The sequence below is a fragment of the Pseudorca crassidens genome, chromosome 8 (genome assembly GCF_039906515.1).
Source record: "Pseudorca crassidens isolate mPseCra1 chromosome 8, mPseCra1.hap1, whole genome shotgun sequence".
Lineage (NCBI taxonomy): Eukaryota > Metazoa > Chordata > Mammalia > Artiodactyla > Delphinidae > Pseudorca > Pseudorca crassidens.
The window spans coordinates 100,523,818-100,550,289 of NC_090303.1; the positions used below are offsets into that span (position 1 = coordinate 100,523,818).

The 26,472-nt window shown below is 50.6% G+C and overlaps 2 protein-coding genes across 10 annotated transcripts in view; both read left to right on the plus strand.

Moving 5' to 3' along the window:
* Positions 1-19,794, plus strand: part of ZNF862 (zinc finger protein 862) — a 32,864-nt gene extending 13,070 nt beyond the window's left edge. For 8 of the 9 annotated variants that reach the window (XM_067747341.1, XM_067747342.1, XM_067747345.1 and 5 more), the window contains 4 exons: positions 11,665-11,769; positions 12,615-14,729; positions 16,345-16,531; positions 17,133-19,794. In XM_067747341.1, the coding sequence (XP_067603442.1) occupies positions 11,665-11,769; positions 12,615-14,729; positions 16,345-16,531; positions 17,133-17,145 (2,420 nt within the window). In that variant the 3' untranslated portion in view covers positions 17,146-19,794. The remainder of the gene's footprint in view (positions 1-11,664; positions 11,770-12,614; positions 14,730-16,344; positions 16,532-17,132) is intronic. The other variant, XR_010945682.1, reaches the window with a different exon arrangement.
* Positions 19,795-19,924: 130 nt separating this feature from the next.
* ATP6V0E2 (ATPase H+ transporting V0 subunit e2) lies at positions 19,925-25,254 on the plus strand. Its single transcript, XM_067747350.1, has 4 exons — positions 19,925-20,174; positions 21,963-22,010; positions 23,067-23,184; positions 23,590-25,254. The coding sequence occupies exons 1-3, from the start codon at positions 20,071-20,073 to the stop codon at positions 23,158-23,160; spliced, it is 246 nt and encodes an 81-aa protein (XP_067603451.1). The 5' UTR covers positions 19,925-20,070; the 3' UTR covers positions 23,161-23,184; positions 23,590-25,254.
* The last annotated feature ends 1,218 nt before the right edge of the window (positions 25,255-26,472 follow it).

Genomic DNA, 26,472 nt, shown 5'->3' on the forward strand with positions numbered 1-26,472 from the left:
TTTTAAGAAATACATACCCACTTACAAGAAGTTGGTTTTCCTTTGAAGGAGTGAGCAGCAGTGATGCCCTTTGCCCTTTGGACCCCTGTGGAAAGTCATGGGGAAAGTGGTGGGTGACCAGTGGTGTAACAGCGTGTCTCCCACAACCTGGGCCTGACTTGGATTGTTCAGCCAGGCAGCAGCATTTTCTTTTTAACTTCCGTATGTTAGGAAGTGGGGAAATCTTAACGAACTGGGGAAATTAAGGGACAGTTCAGCCTCAGTTAAGTGTTGTTTGGATGAACAATAAGTATAACCACGGGAGGGGTAATTAATTTTGCTTGAGGGTTGAGGGCAGGAATCAGGGAAGGCTTTATAGAGGATGGGGCTGTCCTCTTCAGTTGTCTGTGGAATTAAAATGGGTCCAGGGGTCTAGGAACGGAATTGCATGTGTGTGAGTCCTTCTCGCTACTTTAATTAGGTCTCCAGCTTTTATCCTTCAACTGTCCTCCAGTTGAGATGATTTTTCATGCTTGAGATATAAAAGCATTTTAAGGAGCCTTGAGGATATAACTGGGGCCAAACGTAAATGATTTGTATGTTTAAAAATAACCTTTTAAAGGGCCTCAAGCTGATAATTGGGATGTAAAACAGTGTTGAAATATAGTGGACCTAATTATTATTTTTGCTTTAACAAGGTTTTTTTCCTCCAATACTTTATCCTCCTGTGACAAGTATTTTAAAAATAGAAAACCTAATATTATTTGGCATTATCTTTTTTTTTTTTTTTTTTGCGGTACACGAGCCTCTCACCGTTGTGGCCTCTCCCGTTGCAGAGCACAGGCTCCGGATGTGCAGGCTCAGCTGCCATGGCTCACGGGCCCAGCCTCTCCGCGGCATGTGGGATCCTCCCAGACCGGGGCGCGAACCCGTGTCCCCTGCATCGGCAGGCGGACTCTCAACCACTGCGCCACCAGGGAAGCCCCTCCCATCCATTTTTTTTTATATCTTTGTTTGTTTGTTTGTTTGGTTTGGTTTGGTTTTTCAATTTCCTTCCTATTTATTTATTTATTTATTTTGGCTGTGTCGGGTCTTAGTTGCGGCACGTGGGTCTTTCATTGTGGCAGGCGAGCTCTTCGTTGCAGCACACAGGCTTCTCTCTAATTGTGGTGGCGCAAGCTCAGTAGTTGCAAAGCACAGGCTCTCTAGTTGTGGCACAGGGGCTCCAGAGCGTGTGGGCGCAGTAGTTGCAGTGTGTGGGCTCTCTAGTCGTGGCTGCGGGCTCCAAAGTGCGTGGGCTCTGTAGTCGCGGCACACGGGCCTTCTAGTTGTGGCGCATGGGCTCAGTAGTGGCAGCTCACAGCCTCTCTAGTTGTGGCACACGGGCTCCAGAGTGCGCGGGTTCAGTAGTTGTGGTGTGTGGGCTCTCTAGTTGTGGCCACAGGCTCCAGAGCACGTGGGCTCTGTAGTTGTGGCACGCAGTCTCTCTAGTTGTGGCACGTGGGCTCAGTAGTTGAGGTGCATGGGCTTTGTTGCCCCGCGGTACGTGGGATCTTAGTTCCCCGACCAGGGATTGAACCCACATACCCTGCATTGGAAGGTGGATTCTTAACCACTGGAACACCAGGAAAGTCCACTCCCATCCATTTTTAACGTTTATTATCTTTTAATTGAAGTACTGTGATCTGCTTCTATTGGGTGTTACAGGAAGCCTTTATGTTTTCTTTTATTCTATGTCTGGAAATAATAATAGGCGCTTTTGCTGTTGACTGAACACCTACCAAAGGCTATGTTGAGTGTCTTGCGTATCTGCTCTCTAATCCTTAAACCAAACCTGTAAAGCAGGTAGTAGTAGTATTTTCAGGTGAGAAAACAGCCCAATGGCTTTGGGAATCCCACCCATTTAGCTGGAAAATGGCTAAACTGAAATTCTTACTGTTCCACCCACTGCATGTGCACTAGACTCGGCTAAAATTCCTGCTTCGTATATGTTTATTACCAGTTGGACTCCAGTTCTTTTATTTTCAAGGTTTGTGCTAATCATTGTTAATATTAAAATAACAATAGCACCAAGGATAATATAAGATTATTTAAAAATTCAAGCAGTATTAGGATTTTTTAGAAGTCTCCACTCCTATCCCCAGTCCCCCTAGCAAGAGGGTTAGTAGTTTGGTCTGGCTGTCTCAGACCTTCTCTGTAGGTCACTGTTAGTGCTCTTGCCTCCGCCTCCATGAGAACTGAGGTGCAGAAAGGGGCTGATGCCCTGGGGTGAGAGGCTGTGGTTGCTTCATCCCAGCTCAGGTCAGGTCATGGGTCTTCGTGGTCTGGTGTTCATCATGGTACATTGCAGCACATTCATGCCGTTGATTTCCTTTTGCTCTTATCATTTGAGGAAACGCAGCTAATTCTTCCGTTGCTCTTATTAGGATTTACAACTAGTAGATTTGTTCTTTTAGGTTTTATAATTTTTGTACCTGTTTTTAAAAAGACAGTCTCAATTTGATGCAGTCAAATTTAATATTAATTTGTCGGTTGTGTGGCAGTTAAATTGCGTCGACTAAAGCTTTTCAACTGATGGTAGTTTCCAGGTTAGGTCCACTCACCTGTCAACAGCCTCCTTGGCCTGCCCAGCTCTCTAATCAATAGGACTGAACTTGCAGAGGACAGTCATTTTGCTTATGGAGAAAAGAAGAGGTTTATGTTGTTTTTAATGCTTTCCTGTGTCAACCTCTACTTTTGTGGACTTGCTTTTGCTTAGAACTATTTATCACTCTGTAGAGTTCCAACTGTTCTTTTATTTCTGTACTTTAAATTCTGGTTTCAAACTTCGGCCATATTTGGTGATGTCTCTTGCTTCCCCTGCAAAAAAAGAAAACTCAGTTATATTCCACTGTTAAGAAACTAATATTTGTCAGTAAGAACAGAAAAGCCAATATAGGAACTATGTGGTAACCCTCGTTTTTACTAGGAAAGGTGTCATCATATGCTGAGTGGCAGGTCACTCACTTCAGATGGGCAGTGTCTTTTCTCCATGTGAGGTCATCAGCTACAGCTAGACCTCACATAGCTGAGGGAAGAAGTCATGTCACTAAGTGGAAAGCAAAACTAAGCGGGAGAGCCCTCAATGAGATGAGCAGGAGTTAGAATGGCTCATATGATGACTAGGAGGCCAGCTGCTGTATGGTGGGCCATATACGGCCTCCAAGTGGGGGCCGTGCTGAGCTAGAGAGAGAAGAACCAAGGCAAGGTGCCAGAGTGGCCATCTCCAAACTGATTCGTTGGCAGGCCTGCCAACCTTGGGCTGAAGTTAGCCTGGAAGGATCAGAATCTGTCTTTGTAGGCCAAGCCATTTTTATGGGCTTTTATGGAGTGTGTGTGTGTGTGTGTGTGTGTGTGTGTGTGTGTGTGTGTGTGTATGGCCATGCTATAGTTATGTCTTCTTAGTCACTTTTCCATTACTAAGACATAGGAAAATCTGTTTGAAAATTCCCTTCTGTTTCACTTGTTCTGAAGAGAACAAAAAGACAAGGTTTCTGGCAACATTTCAGCCGTAGCTTCAGAGAGGTGTGATTGGGGTACAGCACTACCGGGGCCAGTGTGGTGGTGCTAGGGGCAATCAAAAGTGACCAATCCCCAGGGTAATATAACTTAGGCAAACACATACAGGGATACTCAGTATCATGTATGTTTTCAGTAAATCTTTAAAAAATATTTCTTCATAATTACGTTTCTTTAATCAAAGTAGTTCTCATAAGACATATAAAAAAAATGACAGTTCCCTGTCCTACCATTGTCTGTTGCCAGGTCCTCCTCCCCCCAATTTTTTAGCTGTTTCTTCCAGTACTTGTTTCATTATTTCTGAGTAACACCTGTAGACATTATTTTTAAAAGCATGAACTTCAGTAGGAGGCACTCATAAAACAGCTTCATTCTTTTCCATCAGCACTTGTTTGGATCAGCTCTTTGGGGATTTTCTTTCTCACCCTTTGGGTTGCCAAAAGAAAATTCAAAGAGCTTTACTTGCTACGAATATTTTTTTGAGCAAGAAACAAACTGTTCATGAACTGGGAGACTTCAAACCCAAAGTGGTTAAAAACTTGGCTCTCAGCAGTTAAAGCTCAATTTGTAAAACATGAATGAAGAAGTACATTGTTTTTTAACTGTGATTATATTCTCTTTAGGGTCGTAGCACTGTGTACCTTTTCTTGTGTGTACTGATTGGCTTGGAAGCTGTAAGGTCACACTGACATGAAGGAAACTTCAATTTTGTTTAAGACCAGAGTCAGCATTCTGAGGAAATCAGGACAGCTTAAGATTTGGTTGTGTGACTATGAGTGTTTGGTCCAGGGGTCTGTTCAAATTGTGGCCTCCATTTTGGTTTCTCTTTACAGGGTGAAACCTGGGGCAGGGCGCATGACTTGTCACACTCAGGTAAACAGAAAGTCCTCCAGTCACTTTTTAGTCACATTAATGATCTAATTTCAATTAATAAAATGTCCAGTACAGTACTCTTCAAAAATGTCCTGATTAGGAGGAGGACTCTGGTGGAGCTCCAGGAATCTGTCTCCTCATGTAGACAACAATTGCACTGGTAGAATCTGTCTGATGTGACTATTTTGGAACTCTGAAATCTGTCAAAGGCTTGCAACTTACAGGAGAAGAGTTGGAAAGTAAATTGTGGTGAAGTTCGGTCAATTTCAGCTCTTAGCACCTTAGCAGCTGCCCATCTCCCACCCCTACGATGTTCCTGGAGCTGCTTGCACACAGATTGCAGGAATTAGGGCGGGCAAAAAGAATGCTGTCCTCTAAGCATCAGGGATCAGTGCTGTGATCACCGATCGCTGCTTCTCATCTCAGAGGTGCAGACAAAGAAGTAAGCAGCCAGTGTTTTTGCACCTCCCCCATTTTTGCAAGTTCCTCCCCCTCCTCTTAATTTTCCTCTTTTCCCTCTTTTGAAAACCAGACATTAAAGACTAGGACATTCAAAAACGTATAGAAGGAAAATTAGAAAGTGATTTCGCATACCCAGGGAAAGACTCCAAAAGACCTGAGAAGACTTTAAGTTTACACCTCAGGCTGATCCTTGGCACAGAGTAGCCTATAATGATTAAAATTTTTAAATAATAACAATAATCGAAAACAATAAAAACAGCAAACCTTGGGGATTGGGGAGAATCTGATTTCCAGAGTTACCACATTATTAGATTCAGATATCCAGTGTTCAACAAAAAATCACAAGGCATACAAATAAATAGGAGAGTATGACCCATTCAAAGGAAGAAACTAAATCAATAAAAACTGTCCCTGAAGAAGACCTGATGGCAGGTATACTAGATAAATACTTTAAAACAACTGTCTTAAAAATGCTAAAAGAAATTTAGGAAGATGTGGAGAAAGCCAAGACAGCAATGTATGAATAAAATGGAAATATAACTAAAGAGAGGAAACCTAAGAAGGATCTAGAAAGAAGACTGAGAGCTGAAAACTACAATAACTGAAATGAAAAATTAACTAGAGGAATACAAAAACATTTGAGCAGGCAGAATAGAGAATCAGCAAGCTTGAAGATAGGACAATGGAAATTATGGAGCCTGTGAAACAGAAACAAAAAAGGTCAAAGAAGAGTGAACAGAGCCCAAGGGATATGCAGGAAACCATCAAGTGGACCAGCATACACGTTGTGGGAGTCCCAGAGGGAAAAGAGAGAGAGAAAGGGAAAGACATAATGGCTAAAATCTCTACAAATTTGATCGAAGACATGAATATAAACATCCAAGAAGCTCAACAAACTCCAGGTAAGATGAATTCAGACACCCACACTGAGACACACTATAATTAGAATTTCAAAAACAAAGGCAGAATCTTGGAAGCAGCAAGAGAGAAGTGAATCAACTAGAGAAAGCCCGCACGCAGCAATGAAGACCCAACGCAGCCAAAAATAATAAATAAATAAAAATAAATTTACTAAAAAAAAAAACAAGGAAGATCTCAAATCAACAACTTAACTTTACAACTTAAGGAGCTAGAAAAAGAAGAATAAACTAAACCCAAAGCTAGCAGAAGGAAGGAAATGATAAAGATGAGAGCAGAGATAAATAGAGAATAGAAAAACTAGAGAAAAATCAATGGAACCAAAAGTTGGTTCTTTGAAAAGATCAACAAAATTGACAAACCTTTAGCTAGATGGACTAAGAGGCACAGGCAAGAAAGGAAAAAATAGACAAGTTGGGCTTCATGAAAATTGTAAAATTTTGTGAATCAAAAGACATACGTGGGGCTTCCCTGGTGGCGCAGTGGTTGAGAGTCCGCCTGCCGATGCAGGGGACACGGGTTCGTGTCCCGGTCTGGGAAGATCCCACATGCTGTGGAGCGGCTAGGCCTGTGAGCCATGGCTGCTGAGCCTGCACGTCCAGAGCCTGTGCTCCGCAATGGGAGAGGCCACAACAGTGAGAGGCCCACATACCGCAAAAAAAAAAAAAAGACAGACATATAATAAAAAGACAGCATACAGAATGGGAGAAAGTATTTGCAAATCATATATCAGATAAGGGTTTACTATCCAGAATATATAAAGAACTCCTAAAACTCAGCAACAACAAAAAACCTGATTAAAAAATGTACAAAGGACTTGAATAGGCATTTCTTCAAAGAAGATGTACAAATGGCTAATAAGCATATGAAAAGATACTCTATCACAATCATTAGGGAAACGTAAATCAATACTACAATAAGATACCACCTCACACCCATAAGGATGCCTACTATCAAAAAAATAGAAAACAGCAACTATTGCTGAGGATAGAACATTTATGCCCTGTTGGTGGGAATATAAAATGGTAAGTCGCTGTGGAAAACAGTATGGTGGATTAAATTATAGTGTTATATCAATGTTAAATTTTCTGATTTTGATCATTATACTTTGACTGTATAAGACATATTAGTTTTCAGTTGCCGCATAACAAATTATCACAAATTTAATGGCTAAAAAACACCTATTTATTATCTCACAGTTCTGGAGTTCAGAAGTCCAGGTGGGCTTAGCTGGGTTCTTTGCTTAGGGTCTAACATGGCTGAAATTAAGTGTGCCAGACTGGCCTCTTATCAAGAGGCTCTGGGAAGAATCACTGGGCTGTTGAGTTGTTGGCAGGATCAAGTTCCTTGTGGTTGTAGGACTGAGGTCCCCATTTTCTTTCTGGCTGCCAACCATTCTCAGCTCCTAGGGCCTGCTCCCAGGTCCTTTGCACATGGCCTTCTCCATCCTTAGGCCAGCAATAATACATTGAATTTTTTTGGTGTTTTGATTCTCTGACTTCCTCTGCTTTTAAGCGGCTAGTGTGATTACATTAACTAATCACCCAGACAACATCTCTTTTGCTATGTAATGTAATTACGGGTGTGATATCAGTTCACACATTTCAGTCACACTCCAAGGGGCAGGGATTAGGCAAGGGTTAGAGTCATGGAGCTCGTGTTAGAATTTTGCAAACCCGATAAGAGAATGTCTTTTTTTTTGAGTGCTACACACAGAAGTATTTAGGGATAAAGGGAGGAATGAAAACAATTTAGCCTCAAATGGTCCAGAAAAATATTATATATATATATTACTTATATATTTTAAAGCTTCCCAGGTAACTCCAGTGTGCAGCCTGCACATATACATATATATGTATTTATATATTATACATACAGAGAGAGGAAAAGGAGGGAGGGAGAGAGGGCACATGGGCATGATAAAGCAAATGGAACAAAATGCAAATGATTGGAGTTCCTTGTTTTATTATTAAAACTTTTCTATAGGTTTTAAATGATATCAAAAATTGACCAAAAAAAAAAATTCAGGAAACAAAAGTCCAGTCCTTGTGTAGTGGTTAAAAATCTGGACTTCATTTAAAGCTGAAGTTTCTTGCCTCTCCCACCTCAACCTGCTTTAGGTCTAGAATCCGGAATCTTGTGATAGGAAGAAAGAAGTTCTCCTCCTACCTCCCAGCTTGTTCCAGGATTTCTGCTGCATCCTGGCTGGGAATGGTGGTGTGTAGGTGGGGAGGAGAAGTACAAGAATTACATCCATGTAATCTGATACCAGTTACATGTAGCTGGGATAATTGAAAGCTGATTCTCCAAGTGTGTTTGTGGGTTCTGCACTCCCCCAAACCCCCGTTACTGGAGATCTCTCGCTACAGTGGGTAATGTCTGCTTTGGCAGTCTGCCCCATATGGGCTCCTTAGGGGAGCATCACCAATAGGCAGACAGGGGCAGCCCCTTTAAGTGGCTCTGGGCCTCTTCTCTTTCCCTCCAGGGCTCACATCTGGACCATGGAAAACACTTACATATCCTTTGCTGTGTGACAAGCCCTGTGAATGTAGGCTCTTCCCAACATGGCCACCACCAAGGAACCATCGGTCAGTTTATGCCTTTAGTCTTTTCCAGGCCTGGATTCCTGAGCAGCCCCACAGCTCCAGGAAATACAGGTCAGGATGTCATTCCCATTAGGCTTAAGGTCAGAGGAAAGTAGCCCAGTCCACCCCACCCCTCCCCATGGGACTGTGGAAGGTTCACAGTACACTTGACAGCTCTTTCCAAAGCATCTCTAATATCCAACTTCCTGACCTCCTCACTCCCAGTGCTTTGACTCCCTCTTAGTGGCAAGTGCTTGGGTTACAGCCCAGTGTTTCAGCCACTCTTTCCAAGTTGGCTTCGGTGGTCTAGCTTTGGAATGGGGGAGAGTTGGCTCCTATTTTGGGGGGGCCTTCAGCCGAAACAGGCAGACAGAATCACACTTTAATATCCTGTTGCATATGTTTATTGCTATTCCTGATTTATTGATTTTAGATATTATCTATTGATTCCTACTGTGGAGGATGAAGATATGGCCCTCTTACATCACCCCAGGCCCCCACTTCTCTTCCCTCCATCCTCTCAGAACAGGTATATCATACTTTTTTGGTTAATTCAATGTAAATTATTTGCCTAATTATGATTATGTATTATTTACTTCTAATCAAAGTGACATATTATGATGATGTTTCCTTTGTTGTAGGATTCCCCCCCCCCCAGGAATTGAAATTTTTTCTTATTTTTTTACTTTGCTAGCTTTCTGTACTATCACCAATTCTTCTCAAACTCTCCATGGAATTATATAACTCCTTTGAAGAGTCTTTTCCACATCATCAAACATCCTGTGACCTATCCGTTTCACTTTTTTTTCTGGAAACTTCTGTCACTGGGTCTTCCATTCCTCTGCTCTATCTAAACTAGTTATACTTTAGGCCTGCTGCACAGCTGTGGGCTTAGACTTTCCTTCATCTCTCTCCTATTTCCTGGATCTATTGCTTCTTTTAGGTTTATGTCTTCATTTTGTTGGAGCACATCCTTCAGTAACTTCCTAAGAAAGGGTTCATGGGAGGAAATTTTTTAAAGACTCTGTATATCTGAAAATGCCCTTATTCTGCTCTCACAATTGATAATGTGGTTTGGGTATAGAATTCCAGGTTGGAAATGTTTTTCCTCAGCATTTTGAAAGCATTGATTTTAGGTTTTACAGGTGCTGTTGAGCAGTCTAAATACCTTTTTATTCCTAAATCTTTGAACGCAGCCTGTTTTTCCACTCTGAAAAGCTTTAAGGCCTATTCCAGTGTTTTGAAGTACTTAGTGCTTAATGATACGGATTTTTTTTCATCTTTTGTTCTGCATATCTGGTGCTTCCCTTCCATGTGGAAACTCACAGTTTCCATTTTGGGGAAACATTCTTGTATTATTTCTTCCTTTATATTTTCTCTTTTCTTTCTTCCAAAAAAGTCCTATTAGTTAGATATTAGACTTCTTAAATTAAGCCTCTGGTTTTGTTTTATTTTTTTCTCCTATTTCCTGCTTCTGTCTTTTTTGTTCTACTTTCCTGGAGTTTTCCTCCATTTTATTTTCTAACAATTCTATTTAAGTTAAAACATTTTTTTCTATCATATTTTAAACTAAGAGCCCTTATTGCTCTTTTCATGGATAACTATCATGACTTTTCTCTGTGGGAATGTTCTAGTTTTGAGGGGAGGGGGTTGAAATTTTGTTTTGCTTCCTGCAGTATCTCTAGTTCCTTCAATCCTTTTCCCTACTTGTTAGCAGTTTGTCTTAAATAAATATCTTTAGGTTCATTCACATTTAAGAGTAAAGCCTTAAAAACTGGCTGGAAGCTCTGTGTGCATGGCTGGGACTCAAGGGGTAGGTTACATTGTAGGGTGACCAGCTGTGAACCTGGATGTTTCATTGAAGAGCCCGGCAAGGTCTGGATCCGTAGGTCTTTTGGGGAGGAGGCTTGGGGAGGGGCAATTCCATTTCTCCAAAGAAAACTTCCAGTCTCCTGCTTGGCTGTACCCCAAGCTGGTGTTCTCGGAGCCGGGTAACGCAGCTTCTGGTCTGTAGACTGTCTCCATCTGTTTGCATCACAGCTCTTCTTCATCTTTCACTCACCCCACCGTCCCAGGGCCCAGAACCTTTCTGGTTAAGTTTTTCTGTAGACCAACCTCTCTCTCCTCCTTGGGGGAGGGTGGTGGTATTTTCTGGCTTCCCGGAATAGGTGAGCGGACCTGGCCTTGAACCGGTCTCTCCTTACCCACCACCTTCTGCTGCACCTGGTGCCTCCAGGTACTGGCTCTTGGGGATTCTGGGGTCAAGTTCACTTCTTTGTCCTTATTACCCACTCTGCTGGCATTTGGTGTCCAGCTCTGTTAGTTCTTCTCTTTTATCTCCTTTCCTTCATCTAAAAATGTATTAACATTTCTAGTACAATGTTTCTCTTGGGCTTACGCTTCTTTTTATTAGTATCCCTTTGCCCTCATTTTAGAGACGTTTGAAGATGAATAAGTGTTCAATCTACCACAGATTAATAATGTATTATATTTTTATTAGTAGTAAATATGTGGATACATACACACATGAACATATAAATACATTTGAATGATCCAAAGGTGAATAGTGAAATAATCTCCCTTTCACCTTGTCCTTCAGTCCCTCCACAGAGGTGCCCGCAGTTACCAGTGGCTTGTATATGTCTTTCCAAACAAAGGCTATACACCCTTTCACATCGATGCGTAAAAAGCATGTAAGTAGGGATTAATGGGTTTTACTTTAAATCAAGAAAGCAGTTTCTTCGCATAGCCCTGCAGAATATTCATATTTTCAGTAAAGGGCAGTGCTTAACCCAAGGACACGAACCTCTTCTAGTCGGATTTCAGGTTCCACTGCAGGTGGCAGGCAGCGTTAGGGGGCTTTCCAGGTGCCCCGTGTAGTTAGCTACCTACACCAAGGCCAGCTGTGGGTGTTGCTGAGGGCCACATGCGTGGGACAGTTGTTGGTGGCCCTCTCCCACTTCTTGTGTGGCTTTCTTTATCATCCCTGTCCTCTCTCCTTCTATTTTGTCCTCCGTATTTCTTCCTGTTTTCACCCTTTCCCCTCCAGATCCGTTTAGCTGAGTCACGCTCCCATGCGTGAGCCGTGGGGCTAAGGGATGCACCCTAATTCGGTGCCTCTGTGGGTTTAAAATAAACTGGCACCCTAGATGGGTGTGCTCGTCGCGCCCCTGGTGGGAAGGTTTCATTAGGAGATGCGCCCAGAGGCCTCCCTGGGGCTTTCAGATGGGCTGCTTGACTTGACAGTCCAGAGCTGTGATGTCGCTGTGACTCTTCGTCCCTGCAACAGGGCCTGCTGCTGCCAAACCAGCCTTGATCTCAAAACTGGAGCGGAGAGCTGCACCCTGGACCAAGGACCCGAACGGGCCAAGGTGGGGGAAAGGCCGTCCTCCAGGTGGGTCTTGACCTGCTGGGTTCTGCAGGGTTGTCCGGGGGCCCAGGCAGCCCTGGCAAGTCACACAGTGCTAGTTCCGCCATCCTCCTGCTGGACCTGTTGTGCACCAGGCCCTGTATTGGTAGAAAAACGTGAATAAGAAACTAACCGTGCCTTCACAGTGTAGAAGAATCTGAGAAATGGGACGGTTTGGGAAAAATAAGGAGCTTTGATGAGCAGAAGTGAAACGGGGAGACTGTGGTAGAGCTGATGGGGGTGGTGCGTGGTGGACACGGGCCATGAGGAGCCCCGTGACCCACGGCTGGGAGCCTCTGCTGCCTTCTCCCCGCTCCTCTGGTGTTTAGTGACAACACTGTTGGTCTGTGAGAGTTAGCAATTCGTGTATCTCTGTCAGTAACTTACTGGCTAATAGCTACTGCGTATACTTCTATGCCTCCCTTGTTTCCAAGACTCATAAGAAGACTTCTGGATGTTTAACCTCATTTCTTTGTGGTGCCTCGAAAGAGGATTAAAACCATCCAATAGCATCTGTGGCCAAGGTGCTAAGTAAGCTTATTAGCATCTGATGTCACATGATCTCAGGGTAGATATGTGGATAGGGAGGGGGAGGCTGGCTAAAGAACCCACAAGGATTAGCAGACAACTCTTGGGGAGACAGACTGGCTTTCAGAGAAACTAGTGGGAAAGGGTTTAAATAGAAGCCACTACTGATTTCTAGAAAGGTGGATGACATTCATCCTCTCTGCTTTGCATAAGGGGTACTTACTGAATTGGGGTGTCTTAGCTGATAGGAGGCTGCAGAGTTCTGGGCAGCAAAACCGAGGACAGTTTGACTTGCTCCAAAGGGAAGAAGACGACGGTGGCCATCAGAGAGGCACACACACAGGCCTCAGCTGAAGAATCTGCACTGCTCCCAGCTCCTGCCATGGAGACGTGCACCTCCTACTGCAATCCCAGCCTTTGTGAAGTAGAAGCAGATGGACGGAGGAAAATCAAGAGGACTTACAGACCCCGCTCAATTCAGAGGTCGTGGTTTGGGCAGTTCCCATGGTTAGTAATTGACGCCAAAGAGACCAAGCTTTTCTGCTCAGCTTGCAAAGAAAGACCTAGTCTCCACGACAAATCATCCCGGTTAGTCCGAGGTTACACGGGTCCTTTTAAAGTGGAGACTTTAAAGTACCATGAAGTCAGCAAAGCACACAAGCTCTGTGTCAACACCGTGGAAGTCAAGGAAGACACCCCACAGGCCGCCCTCGTCCCCGAGATCTCCAGTGACCTGATGGCCGACATGGAGCACTTTTTCAATGCCGCCTATTCCATCGCGTACCACTCGAGGCCCCTGAACGACTTTGAGAAGATCCTGCAACTCCTCCAAAGCACTGGGACCATGATTTTGGGCAAGTACCGAAATCGCACCGCCTGCACTCAGTTCATCAAATACATCTCCGAGACTCTGAAGAAGGAGATCCTTGAGGATGTCCGGAACTCCCCGTGTGTGAGCGTGCTGCTGGACAGCGCCACAGACACCTCCGACCAGTCCTGTGTGGGCATTTACATCCGCTACTTTAAGGGGATGGAGGTGAAGGAGTCTTACATCACTCTGGCCCCACTCTACAGCGAGACGGTGGATGGATACTTTGAGACCATCATCTCTGCCCTGGACGAACTGGACATCCCCTTCCGGAAGCCTGGCTGGGTAGTGGGCCTGGGAACCGATGGCTCAACCATGCTGAGCTGCAGAGGAGGTCTGGTGGAGAAGCTCCAGGAGATCGTCCCCCAGCTGCTGCCGGTGCATTGTGTGGCCCACCGGCTACACCTGGCCGTGGTTGACGCCTGTGGAGGCATCGACCTGGTCAAGAAGTGTGACCGGCACATCCGAACCGTCTTCAAGTTCTATCAGTCCTCGAACAAAAGGCTGAATGAGCTGCAGGAAGGCGCGGCCCCGCTGGAGCAGGAAATCATCCGCCTGAAGGACCTGAACGCTGTCAGGTGGGTGGCCAGCAAGAGGCGCACGCTGAGTGCGCTCATCGTGAGCTGGCCCGCCCTGGCCAGGCACCTGCAGAGCGTGGCGGAAGCAGGTGGCCAGGTCGGGCACAGGGCCAAGGGCGTGCTGAAGCTGATGAAGGGCTTCCATTTCGTCAAGTTCTGCCACTTCCTCTTGGACTTCCTGAGCATCTACAGGCCTTTGTCCGAAGTGTGCCAGAAGGAGATCGTGCTGATTACGGAGGTGAACTCCACGCTGGGCCGGGCCTATGTAGCACTGGAGACCCTCCGTCACCAGGCAGGACCCAAAGAGGAGGAGTTCAATGCCGGCTTCAGGGATGGGCGGCTCCACGGCATCTTCTTGGATAGAATGGAGATGGCAGAACAGCGGTTCCAGGTGGACAGGGAGAGAATGATCCTGACTGGGATTGAATACCTCCAGCAAAGGTTTGACGTGGACCGTCCCCCTCAGCTCAAGAACATGGAGGTGTTTGACGCCATGGCCTGGCCAAGTGGGATGGAACTGGCCGGTTTTGGGAATGATGATATTCTTGCCCTGGCCAGATATTTTGAACTCTCACTGCCCCCAGGATACAGCGAGGAAGCACTGCTGGAGGAGTGGCTGGGCCTGAAAGCCATCGCCAAGAACTTGCCATTCTCCATGCTGTGCAGGAACGCCCTGGCCCAGGACTGCCGCTTCCCCTTGCTCAGCAGGCTCGTGGCAGTGGTGGTCTGTGTGCCAGTCTCCACCTCCTGCTGTGAGCGCGGGTTCAGTGCCATGAACCGGATCAGGACCGATGAGAGGACCAAGCTCTCCAACGAGGTGATCAACATGCTCATGATGACAGCGGTGAATGGTGTGGCGGTCGCAGAGTACAACCCCCAGCCCGCCATCCAGCACTGGTACCTGACCTCCTCGGGTCGGCGTTTCAGCCACGTCTACACCTGTGCCCAAGTGCCACCCCGCTCCCACACAAGTAAGTATGCGTGGCAGAGTTCCCGGACATGGGGAAGCAAAGGAAGAGAATCTTAGCTTCCCAACCCCATGCTGAGCCCACAGCCTGGTAGAGTCTGCTCAAGGCAGCTGTCACAGTGGGCTTGCCCTAAGGTGTCACGTGCCCTACCATTTGTAGACCAGTGGGTGCTCAAGGCGGGACACCTGCCCTCCAGGAGATTATGATCCAGCTAGCAGGCAGGACGCCCACCCTGCAGGGCACAGGGCATAGAGCTAAGAGCAGGACTTTCCAGAGCAAGGCTGCCCAGGTTCAAATTCTCGTCCTGCCGCTGACTAGCACGTGACCTGGGGCAGCTTAATCTCTCTGTGCTATGGTTTTTCATCTGTAAAGCGGATTAATAGACATGAAGGGCTTGGAACAGCGTCTGGCCAGTAGTGCCCACGGCAGTCTTTAAAGGTGCAGACTAGTACCAGAAATCACGCGGGGACTGGGCCAGCGAGGGCAGAGACACCACATCCCCGTGGGGCTGTGCGGACCCTGTTTGCAGAGGGAAGAGGTCGGTGCAGGTCACAGGGGCTGTGAGGACGGTGCTGTGCGGAGGAGAAGGTTGGGGGTTTCAGGCAGTGAAGGGGTCCGTGAGGAAAGCCTCCCACCTAGCCTGGAAGGCCAGGTGGGGACTGGGCTTGAGAGGGAGGTGACATTATCCTGGAGGCCAAGTTACTGGAAGTCTTAAGTAAGAAATTTTCCTCTTTTCAAGTAGTCACTGAACACCAGAGAAAACCAGAGCTTCTCCAGGCTGCTCCTGTGTCACTGAACAGTGACAGAGCCATGGTTTTCCTCCCTTGGCGTCTTCCTATAGCGGGTCTCCGTCCTCTTGCTTCTGCTGTCATCTTACCTCAGGGTCTGTGATCGGCAGCAGTGGACTGGCCTCAGGGCTGACAGACGCTCTGTAGGAAGCATGTGGCCCTGGACCTGCAGCTGGGGGGGGGGGGGTGCAGGGAGGGGGCAGTAGAAGTGGAGAGAAGGAAGGAGGGTGATTCCAACATGGGAGTCCTTCACCCACGCATTTGGTGAGTGAGTTGCTCTCAGTGCCCGATCTGTGAAGGTGAAGGAGAAGACGCCGTCAGCTGTGCGCTTCTGCAAGTTGTAATCATAGGGCGATGGGACTAGTACGTCTGAAGCAAACAGAGAACACGGCCAGGTTGTATATGAAAAAGCCTTCTTTCCCAGGCAGTTTCTCAGCCTCAGCACTGCTGCCGTTTAGGGCCAGGTAGTTCTTCGCTGTGGGTGCCTGTCCTGCGCCTGGCCACCCCTGGCCTTTCCCACTACACACACACTGGATACCAGTAGCACCCTTCCCGTTGCAGCAGTCAAAAAGGTCTCCGGACTCTGCCAGATGTCCCCTGGGAGCAAAATTGCCCCCCCCCCCCCCGCATGAGCTCCGCTGCCCCAGGGTGAAAGTCAGCAGAGTGGGACTCCATCAGGCCTGCAGAGAGCAGCCCTTGTCCGTCTCCAGTCTGTTCTGCCAGGGGTTCTTCACCAAACATACCTTGGGGCGCAGTTGGTTGTGGGGAGGGGATTATCATCTGATCTGTTTTCTCTGTCTGACTGTACCCTCCCTTTCCTCCCGCACGAGGGGCGGGGCTCAGGAAGGAGAAGATGGGAGCACTCCGTGTGGAGGAGGCTGTGACCCAGAAGCCGCCCATCCCGTCCTACAGGGAACCCATGGAGGTCCTGACGGACTGCGTCCTAGAGCCGCGCCACGGACTCCTGTGTCCCCACCCCAGCCAAGAGGCCCTGGGCTGTCCTGATAAAGCGCTCCTGTAAGAGCAGGACCCTGAGGGGTTGCCTTGGAGCCCCCTGCTGCCCTGGCCCTCGTGATCATGGTGACAGGCCCTGGGATTCTAGGCTGCCCTAGAGTCTTCGCTTGGTGGGGACTCCCTAAGCACTGGGAAGCGGCAGTGACAAGATAATTCAGCCCACATCCCAGGGAGGCGGGGGTCAGGAGGCGCACAGCCTGCTTACCGAGGCCCCGCCTAGGCTGGGCGCGACCTCCCAGCACTTGAGTATGCAGGAGGGTTCGCGTCTCAAGCTCATTTTAAAGGTGCTTCAGGAGACAATTCCATCATGAAAGATTTCACCCCATGTTTTGGTGGCAGGAGGACTTTTCTGAAGTGGGAGAGACGGTTGGGGGTAGGGGGCTTAAAGGAGCCCTCCAGCCCCTGGGTAGCTGGGGAGCATCCCAGCGGGCTGCCCACAGCCTGAGTGGCGTGGGGTAGACACGTGGTGAGGGGCCTGGGATGAGCAGGTCTAGGGACAGCGGCCTGGCTCTGGAATCTATCCCCCTGGCTCCATGGCAGAAGCAGGGAAGCCTCAACTTCAAATGGGAGACTTGCATCAGAGACTTTCTCTATCTCCTCCCAGGGCCTTCCTTTAGAATGAGGCAAGCAGAACCCCTTGGCACAGAGCAATCAAGAAAGGTTATCCTCCTTCAGCTCCCAGACAGGGGAGGAGTGTTTCCCTGGAGGGGGCCTGGCGTTTTCCACCAGTCGCAGCCCTTGTGTTGTGCTGAGCCCGGGTCTTCTACGGAGCAGAGCGGACAGGACAGGTTTGCACTGGGGGGGGGCTTGGGATCCTGTCCCAACTCTGCTGCAGGCAGTGGTTCAGCCATGATTAATCCCTTCCTCTTTTCTATGCCTTGGTGTCCCTCTCCATGAAGTGGCAGTAGAGAAGCCAAGTGCCTGCTGGTGCCCCAGCTGCCACAGGACTGATGGATGACAGCGCCTCCAGCTCTGAAAGACGGCCCTCAGGCTGCAGAGTGGACTTGGCTGCCTTCAGCCCTTGTCCTTGTCCCTTGCCACCCAAGTCCTTATTACGGGAAGAGGTGCTCTCTCAACGTGCCCTCAGCATAATGGTCTAGTCCACTCTTCCCAAAGTTGCTCTGGGGACCAGCTTGGGAATCACTAGGGGTGTCTGTTTAAATCTGTTTCGCCCCAGACCCACCTGATCAGATCCCCGGGACTGTTTCCAGCAAGGCCCTCCAGGAACTTTGTGGGCTCACTCAGCATGAGAACCACCACCCTGGCGGCAGAGAAGGGTGTCCCACGCTATTTGGTTCCCGTTGCCCTCCCTGCATCAGCCCATCTCCTCTTCCACCCGGAAGTAAAGCACTTTTCCTTCCAGGGCAGCTGCTTTGGGCAGGTTCCTAGGCTGCTCATCCGGCTGAGGACGATGTAGTGTCTGGGTCCCACCTTCCTAACCACAGGTGGGAAACGAGGGCAGGTTAGAGGGAAGGGCTTCTTTGCCGCTGCCTTTCTCTTGTTTTAGACGGGCAGGAAGTAGTGCTCCGTCCTGGCCATGCTGCCTGGCCCTAGGTGGGGTCCCTGCTCTGTGATGCAGGTCCAAGTGGCCTGGCCCTCAAGCAGCCATCTGTCCACTTCCCACTCCTAGAAGGTGCCGAGAGCCCCTGAGATGCTGGTAGCGAGTGTCTCACTGTCTGGCAGAACCCCTGCTTCCCAGTGTCTCTGACTCTCCCTTCCCAGCACCCCACCCTTAGCATTTAGCCTTAGCGCCATCGCTTTCCTGTTTTCTTCAGCTTCGAGCCAGGAATTCCGTTTTCGCTTTCTGCTGTTTCACCTGTGGCACTGTCTCCCTGACAGCCCCGTGTTCTGGGGGCTGAGGTGTACCACGGGCCCTTAGAGCTTGAACCCTGGCGGTGTTACTGTCCACATGGCCAAGATGGAGCCCAGGCCTCCCTCCCCCATTCGCATAGGTCACCGTGGGGAGTTCAGGAATCTGCACTAGGCCAGGCACCGCGGGTATGAGTTGGTGGGATGGAAGGGAGGAGGGCCCGTTAAAGTGGGCCCCCCCACCCTATCCATAGCGATTCAGATTGAGGTGACTTTCTCGTAGGCATCCTCCCCATGGCACCTTCTGTCCTTTAAGAATCCTCAGAGCAAGAGGCTAGTCCTGCGAGCAGCGCCGTGCCTGAGTGCCACACGCACGATTCCCTGTGCGAGTCTAGTCGTGGAGGTGGAGGCCAGCTAGGGACGCCCCAGCCTCTCCACATCTGTGCTCTGAGGAAGCCTCCGATGCCAGCTCGTGAGAAACTTGGGCCCCTTGGCGGCGGGGGCGGGGGGTGACTGAAAATGCTATTTGTCACAGGGATTTGCACTACCCGCTTTCTCGAGGGGCACAGGCATGCCCTGGGTCCCCTCTGTTCGCTAATGGCAGAGAGGACGCTGACCATTTTGTGCAGGACCCCAGGCTGAAGCTTGGTGAGACCCCTTGCCCAAGCTGACATCTCATTTTGTTTCAAGAGACTTGCAGCATTTCAGACCCCAGGGCCTGGAGACCCTGTTGTTGGAGAGCCTTCCTATTTTTGCCTCACAAAAAAACAAGCTGAAGGGCATTGGGGATGGAAGGAGCAAGCTCTTTGCCTTTGGCCAGAGTCCTAGCCATGCCTCCACCCTCGTTCCCTACCTGTGATCTCCATAGACATGCCCACAGGGCTGACATTCTGAGTGACCAGCATTTTAACTGACAGTTTGAGTTCGATAGCCATAGAGACCAGGTGGGAAGGAGGGGTCCCGACCCCCTGTTCTAGCCAGAGCGTTGGAATGTAATCTACTCCAGACACTTTGCTTCCCTCGAAGCGCAGGATCAGTTCCCAGGGTGCTAAGTATTTAGCAGGACAGTGTGAAGATGGGCCGTTTCCCTCATCCAAGTGGCTGACGAGGTCACCCCAGGTAATTGGCCCAGGGATGTTCTCTCCTCCTCTGGTTTCAAAGATGTGCAAAACATGGTTTAAAAAACCATGTCTGGGTCTTCCCTGGTGGCGCAGTGGTTGAGAGTCCGCCTGCCGATGCAGGGGAGGCGGGTTCGTGCCCCGGTCCGGGAAGATCCCACATGCGGCGGAGCGGCTGGGCCCGTGAGCCATGGCCGCTGAGCCTGCGCGTCCGGAGCCTGTGCTCCGCACCGGGACAGGCCACAACAATGAGAGGCCCGCTTACCGCAAAAAAAAAAAAAAAAAACCATGTCTGATTCTCAACCTTTTTCTATTTGAATAAAGCAGAGTTTATTTCGACACATGCCTCAGTCCTGTTAATCCCGTAACCAAAACTAGCAAACTGGAGGAGCTGCTCAAAGCTAATTATCTCTGGCTCAGAGCAAAGCCCGCCCACGCCCCCACCCCGAGTGACACGCTGAAGCGCCTGCGCGGGTCGGGCTCGCTGAAAGGGCTTTCTTAGGCGGCCGGGTCCTGCTGCGCATACTCAGCGCCCACTGCCTGGGCCGGACCTCCGCGCACCGGAGCATCTGCAATTCTGACTCGCATCCTGGCCTGGGCATCCCGCGCCGGGCCATGACGGCGCACTCCTTCGCCCTCCCGGTCATCATCTTCACCACGTTCTGGGGCCTCATCGGCATCGCCGGGCCCTGGTTCGTGCCGAAAGGACCCAACCGCGGGTAAGGATCGCGCGGCCCAGCCTCCCTGTGGACACCTTCGTGGCCGCGCGCTCCCCCTCCCCCGGCGGCTGCGCGGGCGGCGGCGGCGGCGGCGGCGGCGGCCCGCGGTGCAGCGAGCACTGTCCAGGCGCGCGCATGGCGCCCCACTCCTCTCGGGTCTGTGCTGGGCCGCGTTCAGCAGGGAACAGGCAGGCGGTCGGGGCCAAAGGGCAGAGATGCTCGTGCTTTAGAAAGGTGGAGACAGTTACGGGTCAGCCTCTCCAGCCTGTAAAGGTAAAGGCTGTGGCTAGACACTGATGCAGTTTGTCCACTCCTGCCCAGCTGTGACCTTGAGCGTCTATCACACCTTCAAGCCTCATTTCTTCTTAGGTAATTGGGGGTGATGATGATACCTGCCTTTTAAGGTTGCTGTGAGGATTACACAAAATAATGTATATAAGACTCTTAGTGCATGGCACATATTATATTGAATAATTTTTAGCCAGTATCTTTTTTTTTTTTTTTTTTTTTTTGTGGTATGCGGGCCTCTCACTGTTGTGGCCTCTCCCGTTGCGGAGCACAGGCTCTGGACGCGCAGGCTCAGCGGCCATGGCTCACGGGCCCAGCCGCTCCGCCGCATGTGGGATCTTCCCGGACCGGGGCACGAACCCATGTCCCCTGCATCGGCAGGCGGACTCTCAACCACTGTGCCACCAGGGAAGCCCAGTATCATTATTTTTTGAAGGTCCCCTAGCAGGTTTCTCTATCTCTTGCACCATTTACCAGTTTCTGCTTCATACCATCCTCAGCTGTAAAGCACTCTCTCCCCTCGATTACAAGTTCCTCGAGGTGGAAGATTGTCCTGTTCACCACTGTAGACGCCATTGCCCAGTACAGGACTGGCCCACGGCGCTTGGTAATGTTGAAAGAATGGATCAAATGCTAATTGCTCTGGCACCAACTTAAAGTACTTTAGATCAGAGGTCCTAGGGCCTGGTTTGGGTTAGATTTAGCTTTGGCTGGAGGCTGCATTTGGGTGTTGCCTCTGTTCTTAAAAATCTGCAGGGCTAGGGACTTCCCTGGTGGTCCAGTGGTTAGTACTCCAGGCTTCCATTGCAGGGGGCACGGGTTCGATCCCTGGTTGGGGGACTAAGATCCTGCATGCCGCGCGGAGTGGCAAAAAAAAAAGGACCTGCAGGGCTGAGGTCCCATGGCCTCACTTTGTAAACCATTTTAGTGCCTCGCCTCCCTTGCAGACCTTGGTGAGTTCTTCCTTCTGAAGTTTTCCTCCTGCATTTAAAGCCTCTGTCTCCAGCATTTGAGTAGATTCAAGGTAGCCAGTTGCTATTGTCATTATAACTGCCCATTGTGCCTCAGAGATGGCTCACGGTCTCCTTGCCTCCTGCCCTGTCTTCTGGTCTCCTGTCTTCCTTCCCTTTGCCCAATGAACTTTGGATTCCAGAGGCCACTCCATGGTGGGTGGCTGCAAGTGCAGCTCTGTGCAGTGTCTTTTCCCAACATGTTTGCATTAAGATGGAGAAACAGTGGGACTGAGAAGGCAGATAGGTGAAGGGAAAGATGCATAATGTAACTTGGATGTGATCAAGGTTGGCGTCCCCAAGAGGTGACACTTGGCGTTTTTATTTTCCATCTAGCAATTCTTACCCTGAGTAGAACTCAGCCTCCCTGTGTTCAGGTGGCATCAGATGGGAAAGGGGCTGGCACTAGGAGCTCTTTCTCTGGCCTCGGCCAGGCCTCCTGGGGGCAATGCTTCCATCCGTCCTGACCTGACGTCCTCTTCCATTGCAGAGTGACCATCACCATGCTGGTGGCCACCGCTGTCTGCTGTTACCTCTTGTAAGTACTGCTCTCCCAGCTCGAAGTCAGCTGGGGCCTTTGTGCCCCCTTCTTTCCTCCTTTCCCAGCCCTGCTCTCCCCTCTGTCCTGGTACTGGCACATTCAGCTCTTGAAAGGCTGAGGCTGTAAAGCACAGAAGAGGAGGCAGTTGGAGAGGCAAAGAGAGCGATGGGCTGGAAGTCATGAACTCTGGGTTCTGGTTCTGAATGTAGCACCTGGACAAGCTCTGTCATGTTCATAGGCTACAGTTTTCTCATCTACAGAATGAGTGAGTTGGGCCAGCTCAGTGCCTTTTGTACCTGATGGGACATCAGAATCACCTGGAGAGATTATAAAAACACAGCTTTAGGGCTCCACCCTGGACCCACTGAATCACAGTTCTCATGATCTGCACTTGGGAATCCATATTTTTAATGCATGCCCCTGGGTGACTGTGATGCAGCCAGTTTAGAACCACTGGATGAGCAGTAGTCTTCAAACTTGGAAAAGGTCCCTGGAATATAGAAAACATTCCAAGAGATGCGAGTGCCTGGACAGTGTGAGGGAATCAATTTCCAGGTCCTTCATGTCTAGAGGTTCTCTTTCTAAAACTGCCGTTCATGGTAGCCCCTCCCCTTTTACAAAAAAGGCACTCTGCTGTCCCTCCCCAATCCTCCTATGTTAGGTTGCTCCGTGTTAAATCACCCTGGCTGCCAAACTGAGGAATAAATCCAAGCTCTGGTTTTGAGGGAGGCCTCTCTCATGCTCAGTTAAGCCGTATGGCTTCCCTTTGTGCCCCTGGAGGCCGTCTTACCTCTTCGCTAATCCCAGGGTCCAGCCCCAGCGCAGGGATCTTATAAATCTACAAAACATCAGATCAAACCAAACCTAAACCCAAACCCACACGCCCCAGACTGAGCCCCCGTGCCGGCCGCAGTGTGGGTGGCTCCATGAGACCCCTCCCTCCAGAACCAGACCCTGCTGCTGGGTCGGTCATGTGACCAAAGGCGCGGTGGGAGGTGCGCACGGCAGAGCTCCTTGTGTCTGGGCTCGCCCTCACGGTGCTGTCCCTGGCAGCTGGCTCATCGCCATCCTGGCCCAGCTGAACCCCCTGTTCGGGCCCCAGCTGAAGAATGAGACCATCTGGTATGTGCACTTCCTGTGGGAGTGACCACTGCCGCCTCCTCGGCCCCAGGTACTGCTGGGCAGACGGGCAGGGGTGGGGAAGGGCCCGGGGCGGGGGGAGGACAAGGTCAGGCAGGGTTGTAAGACTTTGCGTGTGGATTCAGGCATTCATTTATTAAGAAAAAAAAAAGAATGCTGAGCGCCTGCTCCCTTCCTGCCCAGTGGTGCTCTGGGCGGCCGGGACGGGCGGAAGACTCGGGGTCCTGCGGGGGAGCATGTGGGCCCAGCCTTGTTTGCGGGTTTGCAGGCCCCAGAGGAGGCGGCCGGCTGCAGAATCTGTTCTGAGTGAGGGGAGGGTGGGGGCAGGGAGCGGTCTGAGGTGAGCTGGGTGACGGGCACAGGCTCTCCAGGGCGGGGCTGGGGGAGAAGGGTCTCCACAGCGAGGCCGTGACTTGTTCTGTGATGTGCTTTTCAGGTGCCCCAGCTCTCTGGATGACCTCGGCTCCGCTGTCCCTGATGACCCTTTTGTCACCCCTACAACTATGTCCCAGTCCCTCCGTGCTCCCTCCCCCAAGGCCTGCCTGGTTCTGGAAAGTACCACCCTCCCCATCCAGTCTGGGTCTCAGGAAGCCCCGAGCTCAGAGCCAGGCCGGAGCAGATGTCCAGCCCTCAAGTTCCCACTGCCCGCTCCCAAGTGGGTCCAGGCCAGGAACCGACAAGGGTGGGGCTGCGCCTTTTACCCAGTGGGGCAGCCAGAGAAGGCTGCTTGTCCTGGGGAGGAGGCCGTTCAGCCCAGGATGCTCTGAGCTCAGGTGGGCCGGGCCGGGGAGGAAGCCCTGGGGGAAGAGGCAGAGCCCTGCCACCGTCCTCCTGTGTGACCCCAGGAAGCGTCTGCCTGTGTTGGCCTCCTCACCTGTGAGATGGAGGGGCTCGGTCAGGTGTGGCAAAGGCCTTTCTTGGAGTTCTCCTTTAATTTTTGACACGTTTCGATGTGAAATTTCTGGAATTGTTGACGAAGTGGAAAAACAGTCCCACAAAACATCACGATCCAAAGCGTCACAGTAATTTGGATCAAGGTCGGAACAGGTATGCTTAGCGTCCTTTACAGTCACGAAGTCACTTACGTTGTCTTGCTCAGGAAGTGGGATCTCCTCAGAATATCCTCTTCCTCCTTCCTCCCCACCTGGATCGCCTCCCTCCCTTCCCAGAGGCGCAGCCTGAGCACAGCAGGAGCTGAAGAAACTGGAGGCAGCTCCTGCTGAGGCCGGGCCCAGACTCTGGCAGCGGTGAGGGTGGATCTCGGAGCCCCTCACAGCAGCACGTAGGTCACCTGGAGCGAGGGAGGGCGCAGAGGGACAGGTGTGGGCGAGGTGTGGGCTGGGCTCTGCTGAGATGCTGCCGGGTGGGGGAGCCCCTGGCCTGGTGACGCCTGGAGAGTTGGGGTGGAGACCTCAGACACTTGCCCGCAGCCCCGGAGCTAATTGGAGTCCCCCCCCCTCTGCTGTGCCATGTTGCCTCCCTGGGGAAGAAGCCAGTCTCTTGTATTTATTGACGGTTGAGTTGATTGGCATTCTGTTTAGTAGGCATCGTTTTTGGAGTGGTGGTAGAACGTGGTATGTCTCACCTGGATTTCTTGGTTCTGGGCTTGGCCTGTTGCTCAGATCGGGGCCTCCCTTGAACATCCCACCCACCCCCTTTCCAACTCCCTTCCTGTGCTGACCTCTGTGGCCCCCCTGGAGTGGGGCTGTTGAGTCTCGATTGGCGGCTAGATTGACCCGTGTCTAGTGACTAATGAGTGGTGAGGAAATTCCTGTTTGGTGTCAAAGTCCTGGCCAAGTTTGCTGGCTGCCGCTCCCCTGCCCACCTGATTCCCATTCCCTCGGTGGGTGGATTTGGGGCCCAGGAAAGGGAATGGCAGCTGCTTGGAGCTGCAGCTCTGGGATGTGGACACTGAGACTACATTTTCCTGAGACCTGAGCGAGAATCCTGCTGTCCTGGATTTTGCCCAGAACCAGGCCGGGCAGGAGGAGGAAGACGGAGGACTCGTTCAAGTGGAACTTTGCCCCACCACCCATCTGTGCCCCAGATTACAGAGTGCATGGCCCCCGGAGCTCTGCAATAAAGCCGGTCCCCAACATTCCACAGAGCGTGGCCTGCATGTTCCTAATACCCCTACGTACCCGGGTGCTTGGCCTGTGCTTGGCCTGGGCGGGGATCAGCTTCTTGCCTGGGGCAGGGGGATGGAGTGAGCCGATGGGAGAGCTCCTGGGGCTGGAAGGTGCTTGGAGGAGAGACCCTGAGCCCTGAGGAGTGCATCCAGAGAGAATGCAGAGCCACAGAAGGATGAAGCAGGGGAGTGACGTGACCCAACTTGGTTTCCAGGATGATCTCTACAGGGTGCATAATGGGCCTCAGATGAGATTGGTGGTGAGAATGGGGACGAGTGGGCGAATGGAAGGTCTAGTTAGGAGCTGAAGGGGGCCAGCGCCTTGGCCATGGGGGGAGGGGGGAGGCGGGGTGGACCCTGTGGTGAGCAGTGGGCAAATGCGGTGCCCAGTACCTGGCGGCTGGAACCTCTCAGTGACAGGCCACAGAGGGCACGTGATGACCTGGGGTTTCCTGTGTGTCCTGGTGAGCTGGTTGTGTCCGGGGTATCTCCATGGAGACACCCAGCTAGTGGTAGGATACATGGGTTTGGTCTTCAGGAGGAAGATGTGGCCTGAAGACGTGCAGTGTATGTCTGTCCCTGAGTTCTCATGGAACCACTCGTGGCGACCTCTGTTCCCCGGGTCCTGGGGCGCGCCCCCTGCTCTCTGGGCAGCTTCTGCAACTCAGGGCTGGCACACCCCCTCCCAGCACACTATCTTGCCGTCCTCCCTTTCTGCCTGTGCAGCCGTTCAGGGAGGGGGAGCTTGGGACGCCCTCCCAGGATCCGTGCCCACCCGCTTTGCGTGGATGGCGCTGATCTCAAAGCTCTCACCCCACTCCGAGGGGGACTGCAGGGTGAGCAGGTCTTGTCAGAAATGAACACAACCAGACATTAGTTACAGACGGGAGATCAGGTTTTATTCCGAAACGACTGACAGTAGGGAAATGTGAGCTCCGTGGGGTCCGTGCCCCTGCAGGGTGACTGGGCACTTTAACAGGAGAACGAGAGCGGAGGGGAGGGGTGAGCGGGGCCAAGTAGAGCCAGGAGAGTGAAAAGCCACAAAGGATGGGTTGGCGTAAGTGTGAGTAGGCCACAGAGACCGGGGGACAGAGGCCCGAGCCTTCCTGATTCCATCTCAGAGGAAGGGTCCTTGGGAGCCACTCCTGGGTTGCAGGAGGTACATCTACATCCCAGAGGGCAGAGGAAAGA

Coding starts and splice junctions, on each gene's coding strand:
- ATP6V0E2 (XM_067747350.1), top strand. CDS start 20,071: ATGACGGCGCACTCCTTCGCCCTCCCGGTCATCATCTTCACCACGTTC. Junction 20,175..21,962: donor CCGAAAGGACCCAACCGCGG/GTAAGGATCGCG, acceptor CTTCCATTGCAG/AGTGACCATCACCATGCTGG. Junction 22,011..23,066: donor GCTGTCTGCTGTTACCTCTT/GTAAGTACTGCT, acceptor TGTCCCTGGCAG/CTGGCTCATCGCCATCCTGG.